A 21,171-nucleotide genomic window follows, 5' to 3' on the forward strand; every position below is an offset into this window, starting at 1 on the left:
TGAGAATATTTTACTTAGCCCAGTAAATCTCAACCTTTACACTTCAAAATAGTCAAATGTGAACTCAGACACTCCAGAGTTTGTTAGAAATTATTTTTTAAGGTTACATTGTTCATTCGGCTTAAACAAAATATAATAATTGTATTTATATAATGTTTATTTGGTCCAATATTAACCTATTTGGTGTTAGAGTAATCAAAAAGTAATCAAGTTACATTACCACAATATTACGGTATTCGGATTATGTTACCGATTAGACTTTTCAACGGGTAATTAGGAACTGTATCGGATTACATTTTTAAAGTAACCCTCCCAACCATGATTGGGATACGACATGAATCTATTCTGTGGTGGGGATTGCAAAGTGAAATTACCATATCGCGGGGCTAGAAATATATTGTAGTTAAATAACTAGTTTCGACGCCTGTTACCCCAGAAAAAAACAAATAAAAAAACAAAATGATATGAAGTTAGTACTACTTATGTGTAATATACATGCACATGATTGAATGATTATATAAATATTATACGCATGTCAAGAAAATTGACATTTTATTAATCTTTGGTTTGACGTGACTTGAGCTGGTACATTGGAGTTAGTTGGTGGATGCAGAAGGGGGAGGAGACTGCTGATTCAAATAAAAACTGATTGTAAACTTTCCACTTGTGAGGCTTATCATGACTTATAAAATGTCCCATTGCTTTAATAGATTTCTTATTTTCAATCACAGTCACGGCCATGAAAAATAGCAAGAGTGGCGGTGCCTTCTTTGCTTAGTTTCCATGGTTATCCTGTTTTCCCTTGCGCCTTTAGCATCAAGCCAAGTTTGAGACTCATAGTGAATAAATATAGTACAAAAATTAAGTATTGAAATGCCAGCTCACAGAGATACTGTACAAAAAAGTTTTTTAAATGCAGACCATTTACCATTTATTGCCAACTTGTAGAGTCTTTATGAAACACTCAAGATTCTGAACTGAATTAAGATAAAGGCATCGTGGGAGGAAATTCAGCTAGTGGCATATCGACATCTTCCTAAGGCCGTGTTGTAAAACAATCGATGACCAGTATTTTATCCAACCAATAGCAGACAGGCATCAGAGACATAAATCGCCATATGCACAAACAACGCAAAGTTTGAATTTTAAAGTTTTTGGGCACGCCAAATCATTTCTTGTTGATTTCATATAAAATGCCAAAACAGAGGGTGGAAAAACATATCTTATTCCACATCACAAAGTGAAAACATCTTTAAGCAGGGGACAAAAATGCGTTTATTCAAGGAATCAACTCCTTGCCCTGAAGAATTCTCGTGCCGGCGTGATGAAGGGGCCTATCGTGGCATTATAAGTCTTCGGTACCATCCGTAATCATGGTAAATGCGAACTCCCTACCAAACAAGACCAACGAGTGCTGGTGGAAAACATCGAAGCGCACAGAGAGCGCAGTTGCTGTGTTTTGCAGAAACGTGGCTCACGTTTAGCATTCCGGACGCTAACGTGTAGTCACCCGGAGCTACCCGGAGCTATCCGGCTTCAGCGCCGCTATACAGAGACACGAAAGCCTGGGGGAATCTGAGAGGAGGCGGAGGAGGTGGTGTATCCCTGGACACAAAGAAAAGATTTCCATCTGCTGCAGGGATGTCGAACTTTTGGACTAGCGTGTGACGTCATCCACTCCGCTACAAGCCCCCCTAGCATCATGTTAATCTTTTAATAAACAACGGGGTAGACTGCTGGAAGTGTGAATTTCCCTACGGGGATGAATAAAGTATCTATCCATCTATCTAGCTATCCCTGGTGTCTACTGTAGATTCAAGTCTTAATTTGAGCATAAATGCATTTGATCAAATATATTCTACCAGGAGAGTTGAAAATAAAATGATATATGAAATATATATGAGGATATAATATAGTGAAAAACCTTGCCCGAAGGGAACCTACTCGAGAGGGTATATAACTGATGACTGGGGAAATTGGACAGGACTGCTAATATCACAACTGGACATTGAAGATCTAGAAGAAGCCCATCTACTGATTGTTATGCTCATTGGAGCGACATTGGCGGGCGTGGGAATGTAGAGACGGATCGGTGCAGCGTCTGCCATCATGCGGACCCTGTACCGGTCCGCCGTGATGAAGAAGGAGCTGATCCGAAAGGTAAAACTTTCGATTTACCGGTCGATCTGCGTTCCTACCCTCACCTATGGTCATGAACTGTGGGTCATGAACAAAAGATCCTGGATATAAGCAGCCGAAATGAGTTTCCTCAGCAGGGTGGCTGGGTTCTCTCTTAGAGATAAGGTGAGAAGCTCAGTCATCCGGGAAGGACTCTGTGTAAAGCTACTGTTCCTCACTGCTCCTCTGCATTGAGAAGGGCCAGTTGAGATTGCTCGTGCATCTGATAAGAATGCCTCCTGGATGGCACCCCCGGACATGGCCTACCAGCAGGAGGCTCCTGGGACGACCCAGGACACGCTGGAGAGACTGCGTCTCTAGGGTAGCCTGGGAACGCCTCGGGATCCCGTCGGATGAGCTGGATGACGTGGACGGGGATAGGAAGGTCTGGGCTTTCCTGCTGAGGCTGCTGCCCCTACGACCCGACCCCGGATAATCGGGAAAAATGGATGGATGGATGGAATGTAGAGTCTGTTGAAACGGCTAAAGTAAATGTCTGACCAACTGCTCAGACTCATGTCTTACTTTACTGCCGAGATGCCATCCTGGTCAACAGCCTTGCAGAACAGACAACCACACTCAAAAACACCTTGTTCAAGCCAAAAGCAGAGAATTTTGGGTCTTCAACGTCAAAATGGAAACCATTGACCGACAGACCAGCTCGACTGGTTTCATGTGATCAAGATTGACATTTTTAATTCTTTACTTTTTACATTTTCATTATCTTGTCTCTTCTGGTAGATACTCGTCAAAGACAAAACTGGGACATGATGCTGTCATGTCCTGCATGGTTGTCGTGGCGCTCAGCTGGCCCCGCCCCTTGACACCGGCTGAGACGCATTGGACTGATTGCTCTTGGAGTACTTAAGCACGCTCCTTTGTACTGTGCGTTGCTGGAACGTTTGTCAAACCTGGTTAGACTCCGTCAGACTTCTGTTAAAACCTGTTAAATGCCTAGTTCTGTGAATCTGCCCGTATTTGATCCTGTTTTGTTTTCGGTCTGATCCGTTTGTTTGTTTTTGTCAACTTGTCTTTTGTTTGGATTTCTAATCCACTCCGCGACCATCGATCCCCGGATCGAGTGTCCTTCCCCCAATAAATTGTGAGTACGTCCACGTAGTATTTAAAAATTCCTGTTTCCCGCTCGGCTTCGTGACAGATCCAGAATGAGAGGGAAATGGCGAGGCGAGAGGAGAATGTTCATGATTATTTTGTCACGAGATGGGACCGGAACAGAACGGAGGCAGGAGGCAGGAAGGGAGAACTCAATTGCGTTGACGATCATAACTTTTATTTAACAAAATAAAAGTCGTCCAAAACTCCGGGACAAAACAGAACAAAAACATTCTCACACTCAGAATGGGCAAGTACAGGTTTCCTCCGACTCAAACTAAACAGGACAGGGCATAACAGAACGGAAAATGTGTAATGAGCCAACCCCCGCAATACCCACAACCCAACCTTAAGTAGCACACACGCAATTAGCTGATCTGCTTCAGCTGGTGCCCAGGGGGCGGGGCAGACCGGTCGCCACGGCGACCATGCTGGCCATGACATATTTCCCTTGTGTGAGGATTAGATGTGATATACAGTATGTTACATATGATACCTTGTTATAAAAAGTAGATAGTAGATTATATCATTTGATTAATGAGAAAACTGTGATATTGTCAAGGCGACAGCTCCAAGATAAGCTTTTTCGCTTTTTCCCTTCGGTTTTGTCAATCGTTTATCAAAACTGTGAGTTTGAATCCATTGTAACAGCAAATATCTATAACTCAATCAATCAATCAATCAATTCTTACCAGAACAACAACGGGGTCATGCAGGGGTCCGTCCGTGTGTATTGTTTCCACGTCCTCTTCGACGCTGTAGTGCCACTCCACGCCCAGGTCGATGAAGCTCCTGGACTTGACCTCCTCCCCTCTGCCGTTGAGGATGTAGTGGCCCGTGGCCTGGTTCTTGATTGCTGCAAAGGGCCCGTTTGGGATGAACCGATGAAAATCAGCCATGTTCAATTATTCATAAAGAGTCTATTTTGATGCAATTCTTGGAAGACTATGGCTGGATTCTACACTACGTGTGCATTGGGGAAGCCATTTTGGCCAGGAACTATTGAGATAGTGGGTATGTTTACATATGCAGGCAATAATCCAATTGGAAACGGACTTTTGCCAGTATTCCGATTATGCAAAGCTATATAAAGCCATACATGAATCGGAATAAGGTCTCCGTCCGACTTTGAGGATTCCGATTGCAATGGTTGGGTTAGTTTACAAATTCTAGTGAATGGGTTATCCTGGTTAATGGGAGGGCAGAACCCCCTAAAATAGAAACCTTTATTTAATTAATCGATTATTTATTCATGACTTAAAAACAAACCTAATTAACACGCTCAAATATCTGTTCAACAATGAGACTCTTCTGAACATTTTTACAAAAACTTCTGTATCGTCATATTATGATTTTAAAAATACCTTTGCTGTTTTATTACACGACTTTATGGATTAAGGACCCGATCCACTTCACTTCACTTTCCCTACCTTTTTTTCCTCTGTGTTAATAAATTGTGTGTGTTATTTCCATCAGCTTAGTTTATTGATTACATTTTCTTGGGAATAGTAATTCATATCAGAACTCAAAGAACTCAAAGTAATAAAGTTACTTTTTTTTATCAGTGTAAGAAATTCTAGCATCCTTCTGAGGTTAAAAAAGATTTATGGTGGAGCACTAGCAACACCGAGAGGCAAATTCGTTTACTGATTGCAGTAAAGAATAATTTGTTTCAATCCTACTGATTTTCAAAATTTAAGCTAGAAAAATCCCTACAGTGAGAACTGATTTTCAATGATTAATAATTGTTCCGAATGATTCAACAAGGTCGGAAACAGATAAACTTCCACATGGAATATTTTTTCCTTTACCTTTCCAATTGTTTCGATTACAAATGCACAACAGGAAATAGAAAGAAAAACAACTTTCATGACATTTTGCGGGAAATCACGTAAAATTGTTCAAGACCCTATCAGCTGTTTCAGTTTCATGAACTCTGCACTATTTTTGTACGAACGATAAACGATGTAAAAAAAATTATTATCTCATCTCACTAGCTGCACCGCTTATCCTCAGTAGGGTCGCGGGGGTGCTGGAGCCCATCCCAGCAATCATCGGGCAGCTGGCAGGGGACACCCTGAACTGGAAAAATTACTATTTTGAAATGAAAAAAAAATTAAAATATTAAATTTCTGCAAATCACTAAATGTGCAGCTATTAAAAAAATATATAGTTTAAACTTAGTAATGCAATTTTAACAATTTTTAAAATATTTTAACTGAATGTTTACCATGACACTAAACTGTTGAAATGTCATTTCATTTTTTTGGGCTGTTAGTGGGAAGTGTAGTAGTGGCGCTCCACGCTGTGCTGCTTTTATATATATTTTTTAAACTTTTTGTTTTCGATTTACATCACTTTCATCACATTTCAGACATTGATCATTCCTGATTAGATCTATTTTCAAAACAGGCCTAAAGTCGTGGCGACCCCTGCCACAGAAACTGTATAACTCTTTTAATTATCAAACATTTTTGAAAAAGTGTCAAGCAGCCACTAAGGAGTGCCAAAGACTTTCATGCGATTCTGAGCAGGTTTAGCGGGTGGAGAGGTCCACATTTGTTGGCGATAGAAAACATATTTCTCTGTAATTTGGTTTCTTTGCACAATTGTGTCTCGTATGTTGTTTATTCTGAAAAATATTTGAAGTGTTTTAGTCTTGAATTGTAGCAATACTTTCACTAGACACTGAAGTGTAAGTCTTTTCTTTTGGCATACCACAAGGAGCACACCATGTAAACAAACGGGAGCCTAACTTTTGAGGCAAACAAGCACGGCACGTTGTCATTCTTTGTTCAATGTCAAAAAAAATTGCAGGAACGAGATCTATTTAAGTCATGATTATTAAATTGCTCGTAAATGGCATGTTCATGGTCTTTTTTATTCTATTTTCACTAGTTCACAGTAGGCGGCACGGCGGCTGGGTGGTTAGCGCGCAGGAGGTTTAGAGTTCAGCTACCTCAGCCTCTCTGTGTGGAGATTGCATGTTCTCCCCGTGCCTGCGTGTGTTTTCTCCCACGGTCCCAAACAAAGGCATGTCCGGTTAATTGGCCGGTCCAAAGTGTCCCTAGCTGTGAATGAGCGAGTGAGTTTTCTGTCTCTGTGTCCTGCGACTGGCTGGCAACCAGTTCAGGGTGTCCCCTGCCCACTGCCCGAAGACAGCTGTGATGGGCTCCAGCACTCCCGCGACCCTACTGAGGATAAACGGTGCAGATAATGGATGGATGGATAGTTCAGAGTTTTTTTTTTTTTTTGTTCTAAAAATTGGACTGTATCGGTAAGTGCTGCGATTTATACACTGTTGTTTCTCTTCATTTCGAATAGCCTTTGGCTATCGATTTTTGTAACTGGGAGATGGAATAAGAGCTTGCTCTGTCCACTCCACTCATCAGCCCGGTATTGCAGTACCTCCGGGAACGGTGCATTTAATGGTTAGGACCTTGACTTGGCCTCTTGGCTGGGAGCAAGTGTCTCGGCCTTTTGGCTTTGAAGTGTATCATGATTTGACTGACAATGGATAATGGATGATTGATAAAGAAAATGGAACAATAAACTTATACAAAATCCCCCCCGCCCCTAGTTGGACTATTCCCTGCATGTAAACACAGTCTATGTAGTTCTCAACCAAATGGTGGTGCAATGCAATTCAGGACATCAGGAGATCTGCAGTGCATTTCCAGCTAGATCAGTCCATGCTACCACAAGCACTAGAAGGAAGGGACCGGTTTAACTGCCCAAAAGCCAAAAGAGCAACACGTGAGTCCCGTAGTGCCCCTCAAATGTAGCGTGCGGTCCGTTCCCCTTTCCTGACTTCTAAAATCTGATTTGATTTATCAGGAGATAGCATGTGACGCAAAAACAAACAAAATTGCCGCGGAAACAATCACCTGCCGCAGCAGAGGCTTTAGTGGATTTTAATCAAGGTAATTTTCACTGGAAAAACAACAATTGCAGGGGCATGTACAGAACTTTATTCGAATTCATCAATCCCCTGCCTGGAAGAAAATAACAAAACGGGAAGGATGTTTGGATGTTTCTATAATCAGGTGCAAACGCTGTCACGTTTTTGTGTCATGATCACGGATGCGGGGCACCTAAGTCTGCTTTGTTGGTGCCAACAGCCGCGGACGCTGATTGGCTGCTTCTGCTTTTTTAAACCACCGCTTTCCTGTCAACATTTGTCGGATCGCCAGTGAACCTATGCTACACGCTAGGCAAACTTTTGTGACTCCTGACTCTATCCTGCCCTGTTATTTGTCTGATTCCCGTTGCCGACCTCTTTTCTGGACCCGTTTCTGTTCTTGCTCCTCCGCCCCGGCCATCGACCTGTTTTCTCGATGTCAACGACTACCTTTGCTCGACACGGAAGTGCCACTTCCGCGTTCCTGCTATCTGCCACCCGTGACCGACGATCATCTCCTTCTTGATAAAAACTGAGTATAATATAATGGGGTCCCGTCTCCGTTCCTGGTCTTTGACATTTTGTTCTTAGCACCAAATCCATGGTCGTTCGCTGGCCCTGTCTAGTGAAACTGAATTCCTAAAACTGCCTTCACAAATCTGAGCTTAGCCGACAGTATCGCTCATTTAGTTGGGTTATTCGTATGAACGATTGTTGGCTAAGACTCAATATGTCAAGATGATCGGTTGGACCAATAACGTTGTTTTCAGTTTTCTGAAAACTACAGTTTCAACATCAGTTTAACAACGTCATTACTTTCAATTTTTTTCTTTATAGTTTTTGTCCAAAAGGCACGTTCAAAACCAAAATGCACACTCAGATTAGATTACATACTCTTGGTTATCTGCAATGTGCTGTTGTTCTACCTTATATAATAATCTATTATTTAAACTTTCTTCTATTCAATAATCTATCGATTTATTTATCGATTCATTTGTGTATTTGTATTTAATCATTCATCTATTGATTGATTTCACTTTTTATTTACTAATACTGTCATGGTTGCCATGGTGGCCAATTGGCCGCGCCCGTGTGTGTCACGGTTGCCATGCTGCCCAAATTGGCCCCGCCCGTTTGTGTTACGGTTGCCATGGTGCCCAATTGGACCCGCCCGTGTGACGCCAGCTAGGGCTCGTTGAGAGATTGACTTTCTGTCTATATAAAGCTCAGCGCTCTCTTGCTTGGGTTGTCAGCCCGTCAAACGAACTTCTGCTCCACAAGACGTGGGTTCTGACCGGTCCTGTTTTCCTGTTTGTATTTCCAGTTCCCGTTTATTGTTGTCCGTTTAATTTCGGGTTCCAGTTTGGTTTCCCTCTGTTTTTGTCCTGTTTATTATTTTCTCCAGTTTTCATTCCTGTCTAGTTTCTCCTGTTAATTTTCAATATCCTGATCCGTTATCTATCCTGTCTGTCACTTCCTGTCCGATAACAACTCGGGCAATTGGAATCGGTCTCGTCGTTCTCTGGCTTCTTAACCTTCCACACCAGACCGCTGCCTAACGTGCATGACTCCCCATTTGTGTGAGAACGTCACGCGATTGGGTCCTGTGTCTGTTCTGGTTCTGACAAATTTATATATAGTTTTTGTCCGAAAGGCACGTTCAAAACCAAAATGCACACTCAGATTAGATTACATACTCTTGGGTTATCTACAGTGTGCTGATGTTCTACCTTATATGCTAAACTTTTTCATTATTGATACCTTCCTCTATTCAATAATCTATCTATGTATTTATCGATTCTTTGTGTAGTTTGTATTTAATCATTATTCTATTTATTGATTTCACTTTTTATTTACTAATACATCTCTCTGTGAGATGTGTATATGTTGCGAAATTTCTTGTATCCCATTCCTAAATTGAACTTTTTCACTTGCCTGGTGTGTTCTTTTGTCTTCATAATACTTTATAATGCTGTCTGCTCAGGTGCATTTAAACTAGTGCTTTTCAATATTTTTCTGTCATGCCCCCCATAGGAAGAAAAAAAAAAACCCTAAGACGTGAGAGTGCCACTGCCTCCTAGTTTAAAAGAGGTGCAATGAACTTTATTCTTAGATAGTTTAAAATACTAAAATAAAATAAAAAATTGAAAAAACTCCCCCTGAGGTCTAAAACAACCCCCACCCCCTTAACATAGCCTCACTATTTAAGAAAAAAATGATTTAAACCGAGACCTGATACCTGATGACACACAGGTGTACTCTGTAAGTCATTGTTAGTCATTTAGGTCGACTTTGGATCACAAAGTCATCAAGGAACGACTGTAGTCAGTTGGCTGGGCTGAGAGAAAAGGGGGGCAATATTTTTGCAACACCTGATTTTCAGTTCTTTTGTTGAAATAAGATAACATTTGGAATGAATCTAGATTGTGTCTCACATGTTGTTCTTAAGAACCAGTTTTTTTAGCTTTGAATTTGAAGCCTAAAATGTGACAAAAACTTCCCGGGGGTGGGGGGTGCATACTTTCGCTAAACACTGTAAATCCAAATCGCCTTCACATACGAATGTTTTTTTTTTTTTTTTTAATCTTTGTATTTCCCGATAAAGACGGGAAGTGGATCGCCCGGTTCCGTGGCGACGTGACACTTACCAAGAATTTGAGGGGAGGCCTCATGTTCTTGTATGATCGCGTGTCTAGCTCCAGGAGGAACCAGAAACATCTTAATGAAGCCTTCGGCGGGAAAAGGGAAGAAACAGAAGAGAAAAAAAGACAGATGAGCGGGAAAAGGACGACTCGTTTGCAGGGGTGGACATCCCGGATGCTTTGCTCTACAAAGCAGCCCCGAAGAAGACGTGGCACAGTGGGGGGAAAGCAAACTCCATTGAATGATAAAAGGGTTTTCATTGACGCACGTAGGATGCTTGAAATATGAATGAAGCACTTCAGCATTCGTTACCTCTGCCAAGGCGATTCTCCTGCGTTTGTAAGGACGTGTCATTCACGTCGGCGAAATTTAAATCGGATTGACAGCAAACACAACATTTTTGGTGCTTCGGTTATTTCCGAATTCTTTCTCGGCTGCTATTATTTTTAACGGCTTTATGTAACGGGTTTAAAAATCGATTCGTTTCCCTTGACGGAATCCGTCGCTGGTCGTTTTTGGAAATTCATTGAAGAGAAAACGTCACCTCAAATGTATTTCTTTCCTGAAATTGTTCTTAGGTTCATTGATTCCATTTTCTGGGGATTAGTAATTCATATCAGAACTCAAAGAGCTCAAAAATAAGGTAACTTTTTTTTAATTTGTGGGCTGGGCTGTCAGTTGGCTGCAATTGAATTGTGTCCCTTTTTGGGCATTTGAAATGTTAGTGTGTCTGATTGAAGAAAGAGGCTTGAAACCAACTGCTAGAGTAGCTGAAATTTCAGCCATAATCCACAGCCATTTATTTATAAAACCAGGATAGTTAATGTATAATCATAAAATCGATTCGCAGTTAGAGAAATTGGGCCCAAAATTGGCTTAATATACACCTATAATAGTTCTTTCTCTCTTTTGAATTCCAGCCACTGCCACTTTTATCTTTTAATCTTTCAACCCCTGCATTTTTACTAACGGCCACTAGGGGCGCCCAAGAAGTAAAGGTAAGAGTGAGACACTTGGAATATATGTGTCAAGAAAGAACTAGTTTTATGTAACTTTGCGCTATTTTGAATGAATAAAACTAGCATGAACAGACACTCACATATCTGTCAAGCTGTACGTTTTTGCCGTACAAAGTACGTTTATTATGCATTTTAAGACGTACGGAAAAACACAAATTTGTCAATGATGGGTACCATCCGGTATACACCGACTATCACGAAACGGCAAATTAATCAAGTCAAACGAGTTCGCCTCGGTAGCCTCTATCTCGGTATCGTTTTTTTTCGTTGCAAACGAATCGAGCGATTTGATGTAGTGAAAGGAAGTCCGTCTCTTTTTAGAGAACCGGCTTTTTCGGCTCAACTCATTTAAGGGAGCCGGCTTTCAAACGGCTCACCTGCTTTGATGCATTATATTGCGAATGATTATGCCGTATAAAGAAGTTAAGAAAAAAAGGAATTATAAAAGGAGAACATGAAAAAAGGTTTGTGCTTATCCCTTTAATCAGTATATTTAAATGCAGAAAATGAATTAATCATTTGAACAAGAAAATTCAACTTAATTATATTTGCATGTATTTTTCCTTCTATAGTGAACGTCCAAGCGACTTCATTTTTGATTTTTTTTTATAATAAACCTCATTCATGTCGAGCAACTCAGGATCTCACAAAAAATGTTCATTAACATTATATATGATATAAAAAAACCCGTGTACAATATAAAATATTAAACTACATAAACACGTTTGAAAAAAAATATGGTGTAAGATTATTTTGTATTTTGTAAGGGAAAATACGACAGTTTGTAAGGACATGGAGCGCTAAAGCTTGACAGGTATGCATTTATCTTTTAATCTTTCACCCCTGCGTTTTTACTAACGGCCACTAGGGGCGCCCAAGCAGTAAAGGTAAGAGTGGGACACGTGGAATATATGAGTCAAGAAAGACCTAGTTTTATGTAACTTTGCGCTATTTTGAATAAATAAAACTAGCATGAATAGACACTCATCATGGAAAAGGTTTCAATGGTTTCATTTTACGAGTCTGTTTATGTTTAAAATGGAGTTTTTGAGCGAAACGAACCGAATACAAGAAGAAGAATACAAGAGTCTTATGTATCTGTCGGCATTATTATGTTTCTGACAGTAAATATTTTCTACGGTTGGAATGTATGGATTGTCCTTGAAGTAACAAAGCCATTTTCGCGGACATTCCAAGAAGTTGAAAACGGCCAGGGAAGGTAATGGTGAGTCACACCGGCTTTATCGCTTTCAAGTATCTATCGGGTATCTGATCCTGATGTTTCTATAATGATTATATTTAAAAACGGTCATTATATTTGAATTCCCAAGAGTTTAAGCTTTCCAATGATATGTAACATGGCATATTTCAGTGACTGGTGACATGGTACAGACGCGTATTTGTCGGTAGTTAAAGATTAAAGGTACCGTATATTATTGAAACTGTTACTGTGTATTGTCTTTCTTTGTACATTTCTCATGTTTCGATGTGGGCGCATGCGGCTTATAGTCAGGTGAGGCTTATGTATGCACAACAATGTTTTTTCCTTTAAGATGTACCGGGTGCGGCTTATAAGCAGGTGCGCCTTATAGTCGGAATTTTACGGGGTTTCTGTTTCCTGACTGTTAAAACACATATGCAAGATATTTTAACAATTGAAGGATTTTATACATTTGACTATAAAGGATTTTATACGATCGAATACAAATTACATTTATTGCAATAGATATTCACTGGCTGGGCTGTGGTGCGAGGTCAGGGCACCCTGGTAGAAAATGTTGTTTACAGGAACAGCGGCTCTCTTTCTCTCCCCCACCTGTTTTTTTTTTGTTCATACCCCTTTTCTCCTTCTCCTTCTCTCAGTTTTTTTCTTTTTTTTTCTTGTAAGGCTGATAAAATAATCAGCACATCCAGACGCAGAAAGGCCCTAAAGAGGTAGAAACGCTAGGTGTTGTTTTGAGTATTCCAAAACATCGCGACGCTCTTCGACGAGATGGTGAAGCCCGGGGGGGGGGGCTTCCTTGGCACGCCCATGGGAGGAGTCGGCACGCCGTTAAGATGGCTGATAAGAGAAAGCTAAAGGACTTCAGAAGAAGGCTCCCCAGAGACTCCAACGTCGCTAATTATTTAAGAAATTAAATTTGCCCCCAAATGTAACATTTCAATTAAGAGTATTTTATAAAGTACGGATATTTCGATTTTGTTTTTTTCCAATAGACACTCCTTACAACGTCGAGAAGCTGGAGGGGTATACAAATCAAGTTTTTACTCTTATGCAGAGTTGGGTAGGGTTACTTTAACTGGATTACTTTCAATGACTTTTGGATTACTCCAATACCAAATACGCTAATAAAAGACAAAAGAAACTAAATATGAATACAATTATTATTATTTTTTTTTTTTTTTTTTTTCAATTATTGTATTCTATTATTATTATTTTTTTGACCTGCGAAGCTCTGAACCCGCGAACACGGAACCACGAAGTAGCGATGCCCCTTCAAAAAAAAAAAAAAAAAGAATGAATAAAATGATGACTCACAACACATGGTAAGCTTTCTCTCCTGGCTTTGATCTCTTTGATCTTTGGCAAAACTAACATCAAATGCGACAGAAACAAAATGAAAATAAATCCAAACATCTTGCCAACATGGGGAGCACGGCGGCGCAGTGGTTAGCGCTTGTGCGGCACAGTTCATGTCGTGGGTTCAAATCCAGCTCCAGACTTCCTGTGCGGAGTTTGTATGTTCTCCCCGTGCTTGCGTGGGTTTCCTCCGGGCACTCCGGTTTCCTCCCACGTTCCAAAAACATGCATTTCAGGTGGATTGGCCGGTCCAAATTGTCCCTAGGTGTGAATGAGCGAATGAGTTGTCTGTCCCTGTGTGCCCTGCGATTGGCTGGCAACCAGTTCAGGGTGTCCTCTTTCCCTTTGTTTCCTTTTTACTCCCTCTCGATCACACTTTATTTTTTTTTTACTTTCTCCCTCTCTCATTTCTTTCTTTCTTTCTGTCCCTCACTTTCTTTCTGTCTGTCTCTCCCTTTCTTTCTGTCACTGCTCCAGCCCCCCCGCGACCCTAATGAGGATAAGCGGTACGGCTAATGAGATGAGATCTTGCCAACATCATTTTTGCCGTTCCATGTATTTCGTGCACAAAATGTAGTCATTTTATTCATATTTAGCTTATTTTGTCTTTTATTAGCATATTTGCTATTGGAGTAATCCAAAAGTCATTGAAAGTAATCCAGTTAAAGTAATCCTACCCAACCCTGCTCTTATGTCTGTTGGCCTGGGCAGAGGTCTACGTGTCAAATGAAAGCCAAAGAACGGGGTTTAGTAGACTAGAGGGGGCAGCAAAGTCGGGCAGGGATGTCCAGCGCTGGCAAAGCTCCCGTGACTCACCCAGGACATTTCTAAATTCTTGGCTCTGGTTTAAATAGACATTGCGAGCTCCTTTGGGCAACCAGAAGGCTCCTCTGCTTTTCCCTTTTGGAACCAGACAGAAGGCGTTAGTCGCTTTGGTAGGGTTGTCAGCCCGTCGGGTCGGCTCGGCGGTCTTCTCCGTCTTTTTCTCTCCTTGTCTCTGCCTTTTTCTTTTCTTTTGTTGTTTCTCTTTTCTATTTCTGCCTTTCTCTCTTTCTTTAAGTCTCTCCCTTTCTTTCCTTTTGTTTCTTTGTATCCGTCTTTCTGTCTCCCTTTCTGTCTGTCTTTTTGTCTTTCATTCATTTACTCATTCTTTCTGTCTGTCTGTCTTTCATTCATCACTCTTTCTTTCCTTTTCTATTGCTCCCTTTCTCTCTTTCTTTAAGTCTCTCCCTTTCTTTCCTTGTTTCTTTGTATCCGTCTTTCTGTCTCCCTTTCTGTCTGTCTTTTTGTCTTTCATTCATTTACTCATTCTTTCTGTCTGTCTGTCTTTCATTCAACCACTCTTTCTTTCCTTTTCTATTGCTCCCTTTCTCTCTTTCTTTAAGTCTCTCCCTTTCTTTCTTTTTGTTTCTTTGTATCCGTCTTTCTGTCTCCCTTTCTGTCTGTCTTTTTGTCTTTCATTCATTTACTCATTCTTTCTTTCTGTCTGTCTTTCATTCAATCACTCTTTCTTTCCTTTTATATTGCTCCCTTTCTCACTTTCTTTGAGTCCCTCCCTTTCTTTCTTTTTGTTTCTTTGTATCCGTCTTTCTGTCTCCCTTTCTGTCTGTCTTTTTGTCTTTCATTCATTTACTCATTCTTTCTGTCTGTCTGTCTTTCATTCATCACTCTTTCTTTCCTTTTCTATTGCTCCCTTTCTCTCTTTCTTTAAGTCCCTCCCTTTCTTTCTTTTTGATTCTTCGTATCCGTCTTTCTGTCTGTCTTTCTGTGTGTCTTTTTGTCTTTCATCATTCACTCATTCTTTCTTTCTGTCTGTCTTTTTGTCTTTCATTCGAGCACTCTTTCTTTCCTTTTCTATTGCTCCCTTTCTCTCTTTCTTTAAGTCTCTCCCTTTCTTTCCTTTTGTTTCTTTGTATCCGTCTTTCTGTCTCCCTTTCTGTCTGTCTTTTTGTCTTTCATTCATTTACTCATTCTTTCTGTCTGTCTGTCTTTCATTCATCACTCTTTCTTTCCTTTTCTATTGCTCCCTTTCTCTCTTTCTTTAAGTCTCTCCCTTTCTTTCCTTGTTTCTTTGTATCCGTCTTTCTGTCTCCCTTTCTGTCTGTCTTTTTGTCTTTCATTCATTTACTCATTCTTTCTGTCTGTCTGTCTTTCATTCAACCACTCTTTCTTTCCTTTTCTATTGCTCCCTTTCTCTCTTTCTTTAAGTCTCTCCCTTTCTTTCTTTTTGTTTCTTTGTATCCGTCTTTCTGTCTCCCTTTCTGTCTGTCTTTTTGTCTTTCATTCATTTACTCATTCTTTCTTTCTGTCTGTCTTTCATTCAATCACTCTTTCTTTCCTTTTATATTGCTCCCTTTCTCACTTTCTTTGAGTCCCTCCCTTTCTTTCTTTTTGTTTCTTTGTATCCGTCTTTCTGTCTCCCTTTCTGTCTGTCTTTTTGTCTTTCATTCATTTACTCATTCTTTCTGTCTGTCTGTCTTTCATTCATCACTCTTTCTTTCCTTTTCTATTGCTCCCTTTCTCTCTTTCTTTAAGTCCCTCCCTTTCTTTCTTTTTGATTCTTCGTATCCGTCTTTCTGTCTGTCTTTCTGTGTGTCTTTTTGTCTTTCATCATTCACTCATTCTTTCTTTCTGTCTGTCTTTTTGTCTTTCATTCGAGCACTCTTTCTTTCCTTTTCTATTGCTCCCTTTCTCTCTTTCTTTAAGTCTCTCCCTTTCTTTCCTTTTGTTTCTTTGTATCCGTCTTTCTGTCTCCCTTTCTGTCTGTCTTTTTGTCTTTCATTCATTTACTCATTCTTTCTTTCTGTCTGTCTTTTTGTCTTTCATTCAAGCACTCTTTCTTTCCTTTTCTATTGCTCCCTTTCTCTCTTTATCTAAGTCTCTCCCTTTATTTCATTTGTTTCTTTGTATCCGTCTTTCTGTCTCCCTTTCTGTCTGTCTTTTTGTCTTTCATTCATTTACTCATTCTTTCTTTCTGTGTGTCTTTTTGTCTTTCATTCAAGCACTCTTTCTTTCCTTTTCTATTGCTCCCTTTCTCTCTTTCTTTAAGTCTCTCCCTTTCTTTCTTTTTGTTTCTGTGTATCCGTCTTTTTGTCTGTCTTTTTGTCTTTCATTCATTCACTCATTCTTTCTTTCTGTCTGTCTTTTTGTCTTTCATTCAATCACTCTTTCTTTCCTTTTTTATTGCTCCCTTTCTCTCTTTCTTTAAGTCTCTCCCTTTCTTTCCTTGTTTCTTTGTATCCGTCTTTCTGTCTCCCTTTCTGTCTGTCTTTTTGTCTTTCATTCAATCACTCTTTCTTTCTTTCTGTGTGTCTTTTTGTCTTTCATTCAATCACTTTCTTTCCTTTTCTATTGCTCCCTTTCTCTCTTTCTTTAAGTCCCTCCATTTCTTTCTTTTTGTTTCTTTGTATCCGTGTTTCTGTCTCCCTTACTGCCTGTCTTTTTGTCTTTCATCATTCACTCATTCTTTCTTTCTGTCTGTCTTTTTGTCTTTCATTCAATCACTCTTTCTTTCCTTTTCTATTGCTCCCTTTCTCTCTTTCTTTAAGTCTCTCCCTTTCTTTCCTTGTTTCTTTGTATCCGTCTTTCTGTCTCCCTTTCTGTCTGTCTTTTTGTCTTTCATTCATTTACTCATTCTTTCTTTTTGTCTGTCTTTTTGTCTTTCATTCAATCACTCTTTCTTTCCTTTTCTATTGCTCCCTTTCTCTCTTTCTTTAAGTCCCTCCCTTTCTTTCTTTTTGTTTCTTTGTATCCGTCTTTCTGTCTCCCTTCCTGTCTGTCTTTTTGTCTTTCATTCATTCACTCATTCTTTCTTTCTGTCTGTCTTTTTGTCTTTCATTCAATCACTCTTTCTTTCCTTTTTTATTGCTCCCTTTCTCTCTTTCTTTAAGTCTCTCCCTTTCTTTCCTTGTTTCTTTGTATCCGTCTTTCTGTCTCCCTTTCTGTCTGTCTTTTTGTCTTTCATTCAATCACTCTTTCTTTCTTTCTGTGTGTCTTTTTGTCTTTCATTCAATCACTTTCTTTCCTTTTCTATTGCTCCCTTTCTCTCTTTCTTTAAGTCCCTCCATTTCTTTCTTTTTGTTTCTTTGTATCCGTGTTTCTGTCTCCCTTACTGCCTGTCTTTTTGTCTTTCATCATTCACTCATTCTTTCTTTCTGTCTGTCTTTTTGTCTTTCATTCAATCACTCTTTCTTTCCTTTTCTATTGCTCCCTTTCTCTCTTTCTTTAAGTCTCTCCCTTTCTTTCCTTGTTTCTTTGTATCCGTCTTTCTGTCTCCCTTTCTGTCTGTCTTTTTGTCTTTCATTCATTTACTCATTCTTTCTTTTTGTCTGTCTTTTTGTCTTTCATTCAATCACTCTTTCTTTCCTTTTCTATTGCTCCCTTTCTCTCTTTCTTTAAGTCCCTCCCTTTCTTTCTTTTTGTTTCTTTGTATCCGTCTTTCTGTCTCCCTTCCTGTCTGTCTTTTTGTCTTTCATTCATTCACTCATTCTTTCTTTCTGTCTGTCTTTTTGTCTTTCATTCAATCACTCTTTCTTTCCTTTTCTATTGTTCCCTTTCTCTCTTTCTTTAAGTCTCTCCGTTTCTTTCCTTGTTTCTTTGTATCCGTCTTTCTGTCTCCCTTTCTGTCAGTCTTTTTGTCTTTCATGCATTCACTCATTCTTTCTTTCTGTCTGTCTTTTTGTCTTTCATTCAAGCACTCTTTCTTTCCTTTTCTATTGCTCCCTTTCTCTCTTTCTTTAAGTCCCTCCCTTTCTTTCTTTTTGTTTCTTTGTATCCGTCTTTCTGTCTCCCTTCCTGTCTGTCTTTTTGTCTTTCATTCATTCACTCATTCTTTCTTTCTGTCTGTCTTTTTGTCTTTCATTCAATCACTCTTTCTTTCCTTTTCTATTGCTCCCTTTCTCTCTTTCTTTAAGTCTCTCCCTTTCTTTCCTTGTTTCTTTGTATCCGTCTTTCTGTCTCCCTTTCTGTCTGTCTTTTTGTCTTTCATTCATTCACTCATTCTTTCTTTCTGTCTGTCTTTTTGTCTTTCATTCAAGCACTCTTTCTTTCCTTTTCTATTGCTCCCTTTCTCTCTTTATCTAAGTCTCTCCCTTTATTTCATTTGTTTCTTTGTATCCGTCTTTCTGTCTCCCTTTCTGTCTGTCTTTTTGTCTTTCATTCATTTACTCATTCTTTCTTTCTGTGTGTCTTTTTGTCTTTCATTCAAGCACTCTTTCTTTCCTTTTCTATTGCTCCCTTTCTCTCTTTCTTTAAGTCTCTCCCTTTCTTTCTTTTTGTTTCTGTGTATCCGTCTTTTTGTCTGTCTTTTTGTCTTTCATTCATTCACTCATTCTTTCTTTCTGTCTGTCTTTTTGTCTTTCATTCAATCACTCTTTCTTTCCTTTTTTATTGCTCCCTTTCTCTCTTTCTTTAAGTCTCTCCCTTTCTTTCCTTGTTTCTTTGTATCCGTCTTTCTGTCTCCCTTTCTGTCTGTCTTTTTGTCTTTCATTCAATCACTCTTTCTTTCTTTCTGTGTGTCTTTTTGTCTTTCATTCAATCACTTTCTTTCCTTTTCTATTGCTCCCTTTCTCTCTTTCTTTAAGTCCCTCCATTTCTTTCTTTTTGTTTCTTTGTATCCGTGTTTCTGTCTCCCTTACTGCCTGTCTTTTTGTCTTTCATCATTCACTCATTCTTTCTTTCTGTCTGTCTTTTTGTCTTTCATTCAATCACTCTTTCTTTCCTTTTCTATTGCTCCCTTTCTCTCTTTCTTTAAGTCTCTCCCTTTCTTTCCTTGTTTCTTTGTATCCGTCTTTCTGTCTCCCTTTCTGTCTGTCTTTTTGTCTTTCATTCATTTACTCATTCTTTCTTTCTGTCTGTCTTTTTGTCTTTCATTCAATCACTCTTTCTTTCCTTTTCTATTGCTCCCTTTCCCTCTTTCTTTAAGTCCCCCCTTTCTTTCTTTTTGTTTCTTTGTATCAGGCCTTTCTGTCTCCCTTTCTGTCTGTCTTTTTGTCTTTCATTCAAGCACTCTTTCTTTCCTTTTCTATTGCTCCCTTTCTCTCTTTCTTTAAGTCCCTCCCTTTCTTTCTTTTTGTTTCTGTGTACCCGTCTTTCTGTCTGTCTTTTTGTCTTTCATTCATTCACTCATTCTTTCTTTCTGTCTGTCTTTTTGTCTTTCATTCAATCACTCTTTCTTTATTTCTTTCTTTCTTTCTCTCTTGCTTTCATTGACACTTTCCACATGTCTCTCTCTTTCTCTTTCTCCTTCTCTTTATTTCTTTCTTTCTTTCTCTCTTTCATTCACTCTTTCCCTATGCCTCTCTCTTTCTCCTTGTCTTTCTTTCTTTCTTTCTTTCTTTCAATCTTTTCCTTTCTCCCCCTTTCAATCACACTTAATTTTTTTCCTTTCTCCCTCTCTCATTTCTTTCTTTCTTTCTGTCCCTCCCTTTCTTTCCGTCTCTCCCTTTATTTTTTTTTCATTGTATCCATCTTTCTGTCTGTCTTTCTTTCTCTCTCTCTTTCTTTCATTCACTCTTTCCCTATGTCTCTCTCTTTCTCCCTCTTTGTCTTTCTTACCCCTTCCCTCTTTCTTTTTCTTTCTTTCTCTTTTTCTTTCTTTCTTTCTCTTTCTTTCTTTATTTTTCTTTCTCTCTTTCTGTCTATCTTTTGGTCTTTCATTCTGTCTTTTGGTCTTTCATTAATTCATTCTTCCTTTCTTTAACTCTTTCTCCCTTTCTTTCACTCTTTCCCTTTGGCTCTCTTTCTCTCTCTCCCCTTTCTTTCTTTTTTTCACACCCCCTCTCTCCTTTTCCCTCTCTCAGCTTTTTTCTTTTTATGTCTTGTTCGCTACCTCTCACTTATTTACTCTCTCTCTATATATAGCTTATCATTTTTCTTTCTTTCTCTCGTACTTTCTTTCGCTCTTTCTCTTTCTCTCTCTCTCTCTCTCTCTCTCTCTCTCTCTCTCTCTCTCTCTCTCTCTCTCTGTCTCCCCTTTCTTTCTTTTGTACACACTGTTTTCCTTCTCCACTTCCCTCTCTCAGTTCTTTATTTTTTTTCTTATTTTCTCTCTCTCTCTCTCTTATTATCTTTATTTCCTTCTTTTTTCCTTCTTTCTTTCTTTCTCTCTTTCTTTCTCTCTTTCTCGCTATCTTTTGGTCTTTCATTCTGTCTTTTGGTCTTTCATCGATTCATTCTTTCTTTCTTTAACTCTTTCTTCCTTTCTTTTGCTCTTTCCTTTTGGCTCTCCTTCTCTCTCCCCCCACTTTATTTATTTTGTTCACACCCCCTCTCTCCTTCTCCCTCTCAGTTTTTTCTTGTTCACTTTCTCTCTCTCTCTCTTATTATCCTTCTTTCCTTCTTTTTGTCTTTCTTTCTTTCTTTCTTTCTTTCTTTCTTTCTTCTCTCACTGCCATTTAGAACGAAAATAGACACGGCAATCTCCTTCGGAAGACCAGAAGGCTCCTCCGCTTTTCCCATTCGGAACCAAACAAAAGCTGTTCCTTTGTTTGTCAGTTGTGGGATCGCATCCCATCGGATCGGTTCGGAGGGTAAGGCTTCACACCGGATGAGCAGGAAACTGTTTTTTTTTTCTCCTCCGAGGAAACCAGGACAGTGTAATTGCTTGCCCTCCCACCAGGGTTTTGTGACACGGAGGCGACCAGAGACCTTATTACGGATGCGGACGGTTTCGCCGAGGTTACCGGGGGTGACGCGGACATCTCGCCATTCAAATTGAGAAAAAAAAATAAAAAAAA

The 21,171-nt window shown here is 39.5% G+C and overlaps 1 protein-coding gene and 1 pseudogene across 1 annotated transcript in view; one reads left to right on the forward strand and one right to left on the reverse strand.

Annotated features, from left to right (window-relative positions):
- Window positions 1–21,171, reverse strand: part of adamts3 (ADAM metallopeptidase with thrombospondin type 1 motif, 3) — a 325,580-nt gene that overhangs the window by 48,297 nt on the left and 256,112 nt on the right. The window contains exons 17-19 of the mRNA XM_088336583.1: window positions 14,252–14,335; window positions 9,841–9,921; window positions 3,984–4,147 (exon numbers count right to left, since the gene is read on the reverse strand). Of these exons, the coding sequence (XP_088192709.1) occupies window positions 3,984–4,147; window positions 9,841–9,921; window positions 14,252–14,335 (329 nt within the window). The remainder of the gene's footprint in view (window positions 1–3,983; window positions 4,148–9,840; window positions 9,922–14,251; window positions 14,336–21,171) is intronic.
- On the forward strand, window positions 6,597–6,721 carry LOC148366142 (U2 spliceosomal RNA; annotated as a pseudogene).

The sequence above is a fragment of the Urocampus carinirostris genome, chromosome 5, assembly GCF_059441175.1.
Source record: "Urocampus carinirostris isolate Australia breed hairy pipefish chromosome 5, RoL_Ucar_1.0, whole genome shotgun sequence".
NCBI classification, from domain to species: Eukaryota; Metazoa; Chordata; class Actinopteri; order Syngnathiformes; family Syngnathidae; genus Urocampus; species Urocampus carinirostris.